The sequence below is a fragment of the Oncorhynchus kisutch genome, linkage group LG21, assembly GCF_002021735.2.
Source record: "Oncorhynchus kisutch isolate 150728-3 linkage group LG21, Okis_V2, whole genome shotgun sequence".
In the NCBI taxonomy this organism is placed as follows: Eukaryota; Metazoa; Chordata; class Actinopteri; order Salmoniformes; family Salmonidae; genus Oncorhynchus; species Oncorhynchus kisutch.
Window position 1 is genome coordinate 2,993,615 of NC_034194.2, and position 14,859 is coordinate 3,008,473.

The window sequence follows — 14,859 nt, forward strand, 5'->3', positions numbered from 1 at the left end:
CAGGAATCGAACCCTTAATGATACCTGCAGCATGCTCAGTTTCTAATCCATTGAACCACCGGAACCAACTCATTCTCATCTCAACTCACCTGTACGATCTCCAGCATCTCAGCCCGGCTGATGTAGCCATTCCCATCCAGGTCATACATGCTGAAGGCCCAGCGCAGCTTCTGCTCCAGGCCGCCGCGCGATGTGACACTCAGCGCGATGATGAATTCCCGGAAGTCGATGGTGGCATCGCCGTTGGTGTCGAACGTCCGGAAGACGTGCTCAGCAAACTTGGAAGCGTCGCCATACGGGAAGAAGTTGGCGTAGATCTTCTTGAACTCATCGACTGTCAGGTGGCCCGTTGGGCAGTCTTTGAGGAAGCCTCGGTACCACTCCTGGAGCTCATGGTCGGAAAACTCTGTATTTTCGCGCAGGTCATTCAGCACTTCAGGCCGCAGTTTGCTGTTCTGTTTCCCCATGACGGCCCACTGGAACGGGGTTTCAAACCTCAAGGCCCTTTTCTGGTTAAAGGAAGGTGGAATGAAATGTGGAGCCTCTCACAGTCAGCTCTGCTATTAGTCTTGGAACCTTATCTCCACCACGCAGGACTGTAGGTCCCCTTCTGCTTTCCTTACGATGTCTGTCTGCTGGCTGGCTTGCTGGCTGCTCAATCTGCGTCCTCTTCCTCTGTTCCTACGGGAGATTGAACACTCTTATTAGGAACATCAAGTGAAACACTCAAGTGATAAATTGGTTTAATCCAAACCGCATCTGGATGTTGCATTATACTGTAACTCGAGAGGTAGAAGAACCACCTCAAATAGCCCAATGTTGATTCATATTGAATTATGGTTATTATGTTTGACTGTAGAGGCTTTAAACAGCCTATGAGCAGCGGCAGAGTGATACTGATAAGATGACAACTGAGATGTTCTGAGTGCCACATGGGAGGGTGAGGCCTGGTCTCCATGGACACCATTTACATCCCCTCGCAATGTGAGAATGTATTTATTGACCCTTCGCCAAGTGGTGGAGGGAGAGTGTCCGGGATCATTCTAGGCTTCAATAACTCAGTCTGTTGCCTCAAAAGGTCAGCACGGCACAAGAAGCTAAGGCACCTAGGTTAGGATGCCACATGAAGCTAAGGTTGTTACTTCAGAACTCAGGTAACCATTAGAAAATCCAGGCACCTAGGTTAGGATGCCACATGGGAGACAGTCACACACACAGGCACCTAGGTTAGGATGCCACATGGGAGACAGTCACACACACAGGCACCTAGGTTAGGATGCCACATGGGAGACAGTCACACACACAGGTACCTAGGTTAGGATGCCACATGGGAGACAGTCACACACACAGGCACCTAGGTTAGGATGCCACATGGGAGACAGTCACACACACAGGCACCTAGGTTAGGATGCCACATGGGAGACAGTCACACACACAGGCACCTAGGTTAGGATGCCACATGGGAGACAGTCACACACACAGGCACCTAGGTTAGGATGCCACATGGGAGACAGTCACACACACAGGCACCTAGGTTAGGATGCCACATGGGAGACAGTCACACACACAGGCACCTAGGTTAGGATGCCACATGGGAGACAGTCACACACACAGGCACCTAGGTTAGGATGCCACATGGGAGACAGTCACACACACAGGCACCTAGGTTAGGATGCCACATGGGAGACAGTCACACACACAGGCACCTAGGTTAGGATGTCACATGGGAGACAGTCACACACACAGGCACCTAGGTTAGGATGCCACATGGGAGACAGTCACACACACAGGCATGCGTTTTCAGCTGTATGTGTATGAAATGTTACTGGAAAAGTAACACATAGGTGGAAAAACCATCATGCATGCACATGGCACACATTTAATGACACGTCACATAACAATTCCACTCCCTCCGCTTTACCCATAAAGCTTTTATTGGCCAGAGAGAGAAACGGTCACGTGACCCTGTTCTTGCTTTACCTCTCTTTCTCTCTCTCTCTGTTTGCCTTTTTTTCTCTCTCTCTCCTTTCTGAGATTATTGGCCCAGGACAGATTATATCAGAGACCGGAGGACAAAGGAGAACAGCAACTAATTGTTCGTTTGTGTCTGGCTGTGCTCCAAGAGCTTTCTAGAAAGAGTTGTGTTCACACTCCAAAATCTTTAATGTAATTTCCTGCAGTTTCCTCGGTCTGAGTTGCAATTACAATGCAAGATGAGAGCTCTAAGGGGGAAAGCGGACTGGGAGTAGCCTACACTCCCTCTGACACACCAACACCACCCTTAGCTTGGTTTGCCAGGCTTTCAGGAGTGCACAGCTGGGAATGAGACACCACACACAGCCACAAACGCGCACACACACACACACACACACACACACGAGCACGAGCACACGAGCACACGCCCATCCAGAACCCGACCACACCCCCTAGCCCAGAGCATAACAGGACCAGGATGCAACTGGCAGCACCTCCCCTGGACTGGGTCGCATGGTCACATGGACAGTTTTCCACTAAATCTCACTGTGGTGGCAGGGCCTGGACAGACATAAACACGGGCGTTGCTATTTATTCTCTCCCTGCACACAAACCCACAGAACATCGAAAAAGTGGGGGATATCCCTGGTGGCTGGTTTGTTGTTCTAATTTTAAAGTTGTGTAGAAGAACACTTAGTAGCCTACACTCCAAAAGATGCCCATGGAGTTATACACTTATTATACAGTTGTATGATAACGCATTCCATTTCTATTGCAAAAATAGCATGTAGTATTTTCAAAGATGGAGATTTGCTTGATAACAATGCAGGTTCACACACAGTGCAGGACAAAAGATAACCGCAAGGTTGATAGGCATAGGTTTGTAAAAAGCAATGGGAGACAGGCGCAGGAATGAGTAATATTTTTTTTTTACTGTACCCAAATTATGGTGTGCCATGTAAAGGCAAGGGGACGAAGACCAAACAAACACGTAACAAAAACACAGGGTAGAAACCCAAAACAAAAGAGCGACAAGTTCCTTGAATAAATAATACACGTGCTCGATGATTAACACACGGGACGAGACCCGTAATCATCTGCGCAATCCACAAGGGCACGAAAGCACAATACACACACTCACCAACGGACATTATAGCAATAATCGACCCCCAATGGAAACCAAAGGGCACATATATACAAATACTAATCAGTGGGAATAGGGGACAGGTGTGTGTGATGAAAGTTCCGGAGGGATCCGTGACATGTTTTCATAGCTGGAGCCTTAGCCTAATATTGGCAATTCCAATGAAGTATTCAGTATAGCGAACAGCAGTTGGGATAGCAATCCAGCCCTGTTTTCTTGTGTATAGAAAGTATTTGGCCAGAATTCAAACAAACCGTAATGCGCAAAATGGCACTGCCCTTAACAAATAATTCAAGCTTGAGCAGACATCAACAGCTTTTACCACGAGAAATTGCCTTAAGTCAAGTTTAGTGCGACATCAGTCCAATGCGGTTTGTTTGCATCCCCGTCTTTGTTAGAGAACTTGGGACTATAAGGTTCTATCTGTATTTTTGTTCTGTTAGACATAGCCTTATTCTATTCAATGTTCTCTTATCTAAATTCAGTAGGACTCCAGTTCGTGCAGACAGTTTGTTGCGCTATCTGAGGTAAGATTATACTTTTCCACTCAATTCAATGTTTTTTTTGGTTAGTGTGTGTTTTTATTTGCGGATAGAACCACACTTTATGTATGTTAGGGGGAAAAGAACAGGCCTTACTAAATTCACATATGACCGCCAATGAAATCCATTAGGCCTTTGTTTTGAGATTGTGAAACAGGTTATCCCTAATGAGCCTAGATTCCTTCCTCAGCCCGATGGGCCATGGTCAAAAGGAGTGCACTACATAGAGAATAGGGTGCCATTTGGGACACAGAAAACATCTGCTTATCCCCTCAGTTACACTGCAACAGTCTTTCCCTTGTCGGTCTGGCTCTGCCACTTACTGTAGTCTGAAGAAGCCGCCCTGCCCCCATCCCTCTCAACTCTTCCCCAATAACTATGGCTGTTATGGTTCCACTTTTTCCACTAGCTAATGAGAATGTTTCACACAGCTTCCAGATTCCACACACTCACACGGCATGTGTTTCCCCTAAGGCCAACTGGGAGTCCTTGCCCTGTCCCACCTCTGACTCCCCTAAAGTTCCACTTGCAGGCATACCAACATAGTTTTTCCCTTGGATGCCACCAACAATAGGATCACACAAGACAATCATTAGCCTTAATATGTCCAAGCAGCCAGAGCTAATTTATCCATGCATCCAGGAAAACCCCATAAACCTAATTTTAGTTCAAAAGTGTGCATGTTTGCCTGTGTACGTGCGTGTGTCCACATCCTCTCACACTGACAGGTATATGAAATATCATCATGTCCAGTAAATGATACATTAAACATGACTCTAGTAACCCCTAACCTCAGTATCGGCGATCGTTGCCTTAGAGCTTGCTATGATAAACATATCCCCTGGCTACAGGTAGGCTTAGTGACATCATGACAGTGTCAAAATATCCCCCCCCCCCCAGATGACCAGTTAAAACAAACAGCCGGCTGCATACCCCCGGAATAGCATTGTTGTTAATGGCGCTCCATTTAATGATGTCTGTCAAGGGGGTCAACATGTACATCTCCCATCGCTGAATACTGCTGCCGAGATGGATTGAACGGAGAAAATATTTGGGCCGTCTGTATTTATGGTAGCGTCTTGATAGGAATGCAAATGACGTAGTTTCATGTGATGTGCTTTGGGCAGAGAACCAAGTTTGAAATAATCTGAGTAACAGTGTCTAGCTAACATTCCATTTCAGCAATCTCAACGTTCAATATGCGCTGGATTTACAGTGGAGTTGCTCATTAGTTGTTGGAAATAACATTCATATTTCCCATGAAAACATGTGGAGCCTCAAAATTACTGCAATTCCTAAAAAGGTTGGAATTGCAGTATGTATTTACTTTGGACAGATTGGTTTCATCTGGACAAACAAAAAATGGTTGCTTAGCATACAGAGTTCAAATATTTGTATAATCGTTGTGATTGGAGGATAGCTGTAAAGGTGATCGAATCAGGATCAAATCCTTGGTTCTCCTCAAGCTCATTAATTATATAATATTCATACTTAAAGATGGCAGATAGGCCAGTCTTTTTGGCAAATGGCATGAAGTACAGGGAGTGGATTAGCTAAAGAGACTAGTACACAGGCTAAACTTGACAGCCTTCTAGCATTGAAAAGCTCATTACTTTAGCGTGCTGTGAAGCCGACTGTGCTTCAATGATGTAGGACTAGGATTTTATTGGTAACGGGGCCCGATTCCGACTTAGGAAATTACGGCTTTCTTACACAAGCCTTTCCTACGCATTTCTCAGTAGTTGGTATTCAGACGTACCTCATTAACGTGCGTAACAGGCTTTGAGTGCACTGGATATATGTAATTAAATCGCTTAAAACCCTCCCACCTGCTGACCAAAACATTTTCTCATGGAGTTTTCATTCAATAGGGTTTTCAGTATATTTATCCCTTTAAATACAATGTACATTTAAGTACAATTTTGTTGACAGATTAGAATACATTGAGAGAACGGGTTCAGAAAATAGGGATCAATGAAAGAATGCCATCTATGCATCTTTTTCTCCATTTCAGCACCAACTTGTAGATTTAAAAAAATACTCTGATCTTGTAGATTATTTAGGCAAGTTTTGGGGTTAGGAAAGTATGTACTGTATGAATCATTAAAGATGCAGAAATCGCTCCCGCCATTTCCTGGTTGCTAAAATTCTAATAGTTTGCCTAATTTCAGTTTATGTGACAAATCAAGCAAGTATAGTGTTGACAATCATTGTACCATCTAAACCGCTGTGAAATATATTTTCCATAACCAAAAATATTGTATTTTTAGCTGTTTAAAGCTGGTGTACAAACCTGAAAGTAAAAGACACAAAAAGAACGGGAAGCATATAAATATATAACAAATCTACTGCTTCTTAGACTTGCTTTTGATGAGAATGACAGATCTATAACTCACATTTCTATGTGAATTTTGTCAGGTCGCCCAAAAAGCTACACAATGCAGATTTGTTTTAAAGGTTTGGAGAGCCTTGACATACAAAATATATGAATGAATAAATAAATACAGTGGTTTGATTCATCCTGAAATGTGTCATATTCAAGTTCAAGCCATGAAATATTGGAAGGTGGAAAAAAGTGTACAATAGAGGTTGAACAATAGTCCTATAAATCTACCCTAATTCTCACTAATCATAGAACTGGGTGACAACGGTCCAGTCATCGTGAACCGTGCACCAGGCTCCAGGTTTTACCTGCCAAGTGTGGTCTGAGTTCCATAATGATTCAAATAGGCTACAAATGCCAAATTATTGCACAACGTTAGCATAAAATGATCTACTAATTCTAGCAACCCTGAGGAACAACTTGCATGGACGTGACAGAAGAAAGATGAACGGAATGTAATGGAAGGATGCAAATGGAAGAAAACTAATACTAAAGTGACAGTTATAAATGGATTTGGGTATTACTGGCAGTAGCTCCCGATAGTGGCAAGTATTTAACATGATTGTTTTACAAATTGTAAAAGAAAACTGAGAAAAGCCCGGGCATAGGCTATAATTAAAACATTCTAAAGAGCTTCCATCAACTCAGCAGGTTCAGCCATACGTAAACCTAGAGCTTGGGTGTTCAAATTTCATCCATGCAAATTATGAGGGCACACAATTAAAATGAGGAAATAATGGCACAGCTATTTAGAGCCTATTTCACTGTGGAGAAGGGGCCGCAATACATGTCATGTTGATATGATTTTCAGTTTGCTTCCATATGGCTGATTTCACATTCATCTCCAGTGATCATAAGGAAAAATTATCTAAAACAATTGCTGTTTTTACAATCCCCTTCTCCAAAGGGATTACTTATTTTCCTAGCTCTTTTAAATAGCTCTTATCCATTTATAAATTGCACTGCATGGATAATGCTGTTATTTCTATCAGAAAAAATAAATGAGAGTCTTTTTCCACTTGGAACCGGCAGGTTCGCTCAACCTTATTCATGGTTTGCTCGCACATAAAGGTGGTGGAGTTATCAGGGAATTAAGTCTTGGTCAGAATAGACACACCTCCACCACACCTTCATTTCTTAGAGCTCCATCCTGAATGAATAGCATGCTATTCTAATGCTTAAGTTGTGGGTAAGAATGTGCCTAGAGAGAAAGGTGCATAAAAAGGGAATAAAGTTCAAAGGTCGGAACCGGGGCCTAATGAACTGGTATATGGAGCAGGAGGAGGGTGGCACCTTAATAGGGGAGGACGGGCTCGTGGTAATGGCTAGAGTGGAATTTGTGGAATGGTATGAAATACCTTAAACCCACTGTTTCCATGTGTTTAATGCTATTACATTCCATTAGCTCCATTCTGGGCATTATTATGAACCGTTCTCCCCATGGCAGCCTCCACTGATATGGTGGATTAACTTCAAAGTGACTTGGTCACACCTCTCCATCAAAGTTGACTGTGAAGAGACTTTTGAGAAAAACTAGGGAAGGAGGTGACCCAGTATTTGGTTGAGAAGGAGAAAGGGCATTTCCTAATCATTCTCACTTCCATCCGTGAGTGTGAGGTTTACTGAGGCAGTGTCAGAGAAAACCATAAACTGTATCGGGAGTAGCCTATAGTCCCTTGACACACCCGTCTCCACGGCAACACCAGCAGTGCTAAGGCTGGTTTATGCAAGGGTAAGAGGCAGTAACTACCCAACTGGGGCACAACTTCAACAGGGCACATCGTTCAATTCATTGCAGACAGAAATGGAGCGTATAGAACCGCATAGTAGTTAAGTGTGTTATTTCTATAAATTATACCTGTTCTGGCTCCAAATAAATTATAGTGACTTGAAAAAAAGACTGTCAGATATGACACAATGTGACAATATATGCTGGAATTCGACACATCTTCATCAGTGACGTGGTAAAAAAAATAGGTGGTTAAACTCTGATCACCGGTCGCGGATTTAAAAAAGTGTCGCTCCCTATAGGCTTCCTTTCAAAGCATTTTTCCCCAAAAGGTGGATAAATGGTAGGTCAAAAAAGTGTGTAAACTGCATTTACCCTCCACTACACCACTGACTTCATCCATAATCTTCCCACATTTTGGGATTATAAATCACTTTATAATTCCTGAAAAAAACTATAACATACATTTTGACAATTGCCACAACAAATAATATGCCATTCTATTTTCCTGGTCCATAACCCCATATGAGATTCTCTCTGCTCCAGGCAAAAACACCACTGTGCCAAGATAAACTACATACGCATATCAGATACTGTTTCTCACCATGGCAAGAAAGTTTCCATTTTTTTAAACTAGTCTGAAGGACGCGTAATTACGCACGTAAATGCATCGCCAAATTAGTCATCTGATTGAACCAACATCGAGTACATAAACCGATAAAAATAGATATCGAACTGTCAATAAATTCAAAGTTTTATACTTGGTCCTGGCTTACGATGTTGTATTATCCTTTGAAGACGGTTAGGGCTATCCAGTCCTGTCGTGTCCAAGATGCTGCTCAATACCGTTAACGTTTATTTCTAACGCTTCAATAGAAAACTCAATTTAAGCTATTGGAAAAAGTAAAGTAAGGTTACCCAATTACCTTGAGATGGTATAAGCAACCTTATACAACTATCTTTGAAGGAAGTTTTCAAATATATTCAGAGATCGGCATAAAATTCATCGTTCTTCATGTAGCGCAGTTTCACCATTTTACAGAGATTCGACTTGCACAGCTGTTCGGCTTTCACCGGACTCGCCCAGTTCTCTGGTGGGGGATGACCGTTCCAACAAATTGCAGTCGTATTTAGTTTAGCTGTCTTTGAGTGGCATTTGCTAGGCTATAATAAACGAGCATTTTCCGTCAATGGAATCTGTGTATTTATGTACGGGCATACAATAATAAATACTCGAATATGTATGTCCAATGCTTGGATATAGAACAATCCACACTCATATACAGATACAGTAGTGGGAATGTAATTGTAACTGCTGGGTCAAATATGTGGTCAAATGGCAGGTTAGCTGATAGGTGTGGGTATTTAATTGCACATTCTGGATTTTTTCAAACTTTAGGTTTTAGTCCTGCAACCATCGATTATTGCACTCATTATTAATGTTATAAGAAGTTCAGACTACTTTACTATAGTAAATAGTTAAACACATGCCCTGGGACTTTGGAAAATTGTGCTAAACTATGTCAGTGTTTTTTAAACCTCACGTTTTGGGCTGGGTGTTTGTGTCCGTGTGTATTTCATGCATGCATAATCTATGAGCAGAATTACTGGGGTGTTCCGCTGCCCAGGCCCTGAAACCTGCCAGATCTTACAACGCCTGGATAGGTACAGTGCATTCAGGAGAAAGCATTCAGACCCCTTGACTTTTTCCACATTTTGTTATGTTACAGCCTTATTCTAAAATGGATTCAATTGTTTTTCCACCTCTCATCCATCTACACACAATGACAAAGCAAAAACAGGTATTAAAAATGAAAAAAAATCACATTTACATAAGTATTCAGACCCTTTACTCAGAACCTGGTTGAAGCACCTTTGACAGTGATTACAGTCTTGAGTCTTCTTGGATATGACTCTACAGGCTTGGCACACCTGTATTTGGGGAGTTTTTCCCATTCTTTTCTGCAGAGCCTCTCAAACTCGTTGCTGTACAGCCATTTTCAGGTCTCTCCAGAGATGTTAGATCGGGTTCAAGTCCGGGCTCTGGCTGGGCCACTAAAGGACATTCAGAGACTTGTTCTGAAGCCAATCCTGCATTGTCTTGGCTGTGTGCTTATGTTTGTTGTCCTGTTGGAAGGTGAACCTTCGTCCCCGTCTGAGGTCCCGAGAACTATGGAGCAGGTTTTCACCAAGGATCTCTCTGTACTTTGCCCACTTCATATTGCCTCGATCCTGACTAGTCTCCCAGTCCCTGCCGCTGAAAAACATCCCCACAGCATTATGCTGCCACCTCCATGCTTCACCTTAGGGATGGTGCCAGGTTTCCTCCATATGTAATGCTTGGCATTCAGGCCAAAGAGTTCAATCTTGTTTTTTTCAGACCAGGGAATCTGGTATCTCATGGTCTGAGAGTCTTAAGATGCCTTTTGGCAAACTCCAAGCGGAGTGTCATGTGCCTTTTGCTGAGGAGTGGCTTCCGTCTGGCCACTCTACCATAAAGGCCTGATTGGTGGAGTGTTGCAGTAATGGTTGTCCTTTAGGAAGGTTCTCCCATCTCAACAGAGAGACTCTAGAGCTCCGTCAGAGTGACCATCGGGTTCTTCCTCTCCAAATGTCTCTCATCCTCTGCAAACCCTCTTGACCGTGCATCTAGACCTAATAGAACTCAGTAAATAAATGCATCAGTCTCAAGTCATGCATATTCATATAATTCATATATAATCTGAACTGTATCCCTTCAAACATGTAATAGGGCCATGTATGCACCAGGAGTAATACAGGAGTAATAAACCTAGTGTTACATGGAAACTACTTTTATAAAACGGTTTCCCGCGTTCTCCTTTGGCATCCCTTCTTTGCATTGTTTCACAAAATAGTGTCTGTAAAAAGAGCAGTAAGCCTTTGAATCACTCTTTTTCCGTGTTTGAATGAACAGAGAAAATTAAGTAAAACATTAACATCCGGGGACGTGTTCGTGCTCTTTGACATCACAAAGACACATTGTATCGTCGTAGCTCGTCCACCTTCCACCTCAGATGCGAAAGGCCAACATAGATGGTGGATTGAGACACAGGCCATGCAAACAAAACATATCTCCAGCTTAAATTGAAGGATTTTGATGCAGATTTTTTTTATTATGCAACTGATGATGCTTGGGTGCGTCAATAGACCATTTTTAACTGATAATTGACAGACATGGTGGTGTAGCAGGAAGATCTGAATGACATGAACCAGGAGGTTGTGAGGTTCAAATCCCAGGTGAAGACGTGTTGAATCATAATTACTGTGTAAATGAACATGCACAATGTAATCATGTATGTCAAAGTGTGTAAAATATGTAAGATGAAAGCACTGTGTGTAGGTATCCCTTACCTTGCCAATAGACAAGTTCACCAATCAGGTCCTTGATGGGCTTGGCAACAGTAACGAGGCGTAATGTGAATTACATTTTTTTGGTAGAACATTTCTTTGGGACCATCAAGTGACGTCCTGACAACTGATTCACAGAAGTGGTCGAGCAACGTTTCCATGAAAAGTGTCTAGAACATTAATAGCTTTGATTCTGAGAACATGGCAACCATGTTCTGTGTATGTTTGGTGGGACGTTGATGAAATATTCTCCTAACCCTCAGAAAACTTGACAGATAAATGTTCTCACCACGTCCCAGAAAATGCATCAAGAACATTAATGTTGTATATTGTAACCACGTTCAAGACAAGTTCTTCTTGACATTAAGGGAATGTTCTCCTATTTTTAACACCAAAAAACATGCAAAACAGTTCTCAGAATGTTTTTGATAACATAGAATGTTCCCCCAAGTAAAAGCACTATGGGTACGTTACAGGTAACATTACAAATATGTTCTCTCTCCCTATAATTGTTAGCTGGGAAGTTCCAACTCATTTCCAATGAATCCATATCTTCCAATAAAACAACTTGAGAGTTCTTGATTGCAGTTATTCACAAATGTATTACTAACCAGGTCTAGTTTGTCACTCATTTCCAAGGTTTGGGTAATGAAGACAAATGTATTACTAACCAGGTCTAGTTTGTCACTCATTTCCAAGGTTTGGGTAATGAAGACAAATGTATTACTAACCAGGTCTAGTTTGTCATTTCCAAGGTTTGGGTAATGAAGACATTGATTGTAAAGTTTTGAGAATGATAAATGATGGGAAAAAACAAATGTAAAAACAGCACAAAATGACTCAACAAAAATGCTAAATGAAAAGAAAACACAAGATATGAAATAAAAAGGACACGGTTGAAAACGCTATCTCTGCTTGGCGTCTATGAAAGTCAGTTCCACCTGTTGCATTTATATGACTGCAGCCCTCTTCCCAGTTATCCCATTAACCTCTCTGTGCACCGAACCCGTTAGCGGGATTCAATTCGAAAACATACGGTGATCGCTACATAAATAGTCATATTAAACATTCATGAAAATACAAGTGTCTCACATGGGTCGAAAGCCTAGAATCTTGCTAATCCAACTGCGTTGTCAGATTTAAAAAAGGATTTACTGCGAAAGAATACGATGCGATTATCTGAGAACAAAGCCCCATTAAAAAAAACTATTTCAACCAGCACAGGCGTAACATCACAAATTGCAATAAAATAAATTGTTTACCTTTGACGATCTTCCTCTGTTTGCAATCCCAATGCTCATTGTTACACAATGAATGGTCTTTTGTTTGATGAAATCCATTTTTATAGCCTAACACAAAACATTTTGTGAACCGCTTGTGTCGTGAATTCCGTCTCATTCCATTTTCGACGACACATTCGATGTAAATACACACACTAAACGTGACATTTCCAGTCCTGTTTGGTTTCATTGCAATCAACTGGTTTGTTTGTAACACAACCAAACCTGATGGGTCATTTCACGGGACGTATTGACTGAAAGAAACCGATTTGAAGACAACAAGTAATGACATCATTGTGCACCAATGATATGACCGCTGTTTCGTTGATTGACTGTATTTTAACCCAAAGACCACTGATCGTCTTGAAATATAACTGCGTAGATAGCCAATGAGTTGAGATAAATGGCAATATGTGATGTTTATGTGTTGGAAGACCAACCCATGTAGTAAACTCCGGCGTAAAGAGGGTCATTCGCCATTGAAGATTCATACCGGCAGGAGCCACGCATGTTACGCACAGCATTGTTTTGGTAAAGCGCATCTTCAGCTGTTTATATATCAATCAGTATGGCGACTAAATCAGGGAAAGCTAAATCTAAGTCTAGATATACAGATGTACACACAAGAAATTGATCGGGAAAGTGAGAATATTTCTCCCCTAATGGAGAATATAATGGAGAATATTCCTCCCCTAATGGAGAATATAATGGAGAATATTTCTCCCCTAATGGAGAATATAATGGAGAATATTCCTCCCCTAATGGAGAATATAATGGAGAATATTCCTCCCCTAATGGAGAATATAATGGAGAATATTCCTCCCCTAATGGAGAATATAATGGAGAATATTCCTCCCCTAATGGAGAATATAATGGAGAATATTCCTCCCCTAATGGAGAATATAATGGAGAATATTCCTCCCCTAATGGAGAATATAATGGAGAATATTCCTCCCCTAATGGAGAATATAATGGAGAATATTTCTCCCCTAATGGAGAATATAATGGAGAATATTCCTCCCCTAATGGAGAATATAATGGAGAATATTCCTCCCCTAATGGAGAATATAATGGAGAATATTCCTCCCCTAATGGAGAATATAATGGAGAATATTTCTCCCCTAATGGAGAATATAATGGAGAATATTCCTCCCCTAATGGAGAATATAATGGAGAATATTCCTCCCCTAATGGAGAATATAATGGAGAATATTCCTCCCCTAATGGAGAATATAATGGAGAATATTCCTCCCCTAATGGAGAATATAATGGAGAATATTCCTCCCCTAATGGAGAATATAATGGAGAATATTTCTCCCCTAATGGAGAATATAATGGAGAATATTTCTCCCCTAATGGAGAATATAATGGAGAATATTCCTCCCCTAATGGAGAATATAATGGAGAATATTTCTCCCCTAATGGAGAATATAATGGAGAATATTCCTCCCCTAATGGAGAATATAATGGAGAATATTCCTCCCCTAATAGAGAATATAATGGAGAATATTCCTCCCCTAATGGAGAATATAATGGAGAATATTCCTCCCCTAATGGAGAATATAATGGAGAATATTCCTCCCCTAATGGAGAATATAATGGAGAATATTTCTCCCCTAATGGAGAATATAATGGAGAATATTCCTCCCCTAATGGAGAATATAATGGAGAATATTTCTCCCCTAATGGAGAATATAATGGAGAATATTCCTCCCCTAATGGAGAATATAATGGAGAATATTCCTCCCCTAATGGAGAATATAATGGAGAATATTCCTCCCCTAATGGAGAATATAATGGAGAATATTCCTCCCCTAATGGAGAATATAATGGAGAATATTCCTCCCCTAATGGAGAATATAATGGAGAATATTCCTCCCCTAATGGAGAATATAATGGAGAATATTTCTCCCCTAATGGAGAATATAATGGAGAATATTCCTCCCCTAATGGAGAATATAATGGAGAATATTCCTCCCCTAATGGAGAATATAATGGAGAATATTCCTCCCCTAATGGAGAATATAATGGAGAATATTCCTCCCCTAATGGAGAATATAATGGAGAATATTCCTCCCCTAATGGAGAATATAATGGAGAATATTCCTCCCCTAATGGAGAATATAATGGAGAATATTTCTCCCCTAATGGAGAATATAATGGAGAATATTCCTCCCCTAATGGAGAATATAATGGAGAATATTCCTCCCCTAATGGAGAATATAATGGAGAATATTCCTCCCCTAATGGAGAATATAATGGAGAATATTTCTCCCCTAATGGAGAATATAATGGAGAATATTCCTCCCCTAATGGAGAATATAATGGAGAATATTCCTCCCCTAATGGAGAATATAATGGAGAATATTCCTCCCCTAATGGAGAATATAATGGAGAATATTCCTCCCCTAATGGAGAATATAATGGAGAATATTCCT

At 41.2% G+C, this 14,859-nt stretch overlaps 1 protein-coding gene across 1 annotated transcript in view; it reads right to left on the minus strand.

Moving 5' to 3' along the window:
- LOC109884008 (hippocalcin-like protein 1) overlaps positions 1–8,856 on the minus strand; it is a 19,645-nt gene extending 10,789 nt beyond the window's left edge. Inside the window, exons 1-2 of the mRNA XM_020475999.2 lie at positions 8,699–8,856; positions 90–681 (exon numbers count right to left, since the gene is read on the minus strand). Coding sequence (XP_020331588.1) covers positions 90–467 — 378 coding nt within the window. The 5' untranslated portion in view covers positions 468–681; positions 8,699–8,856. The remainder of the gene's footprint in view (positions 1–89; positions 682–8,698) is intronic.
- Between the last annotated feature and the right edge of the window lie 6,003 nt (positions 8,857–14,859).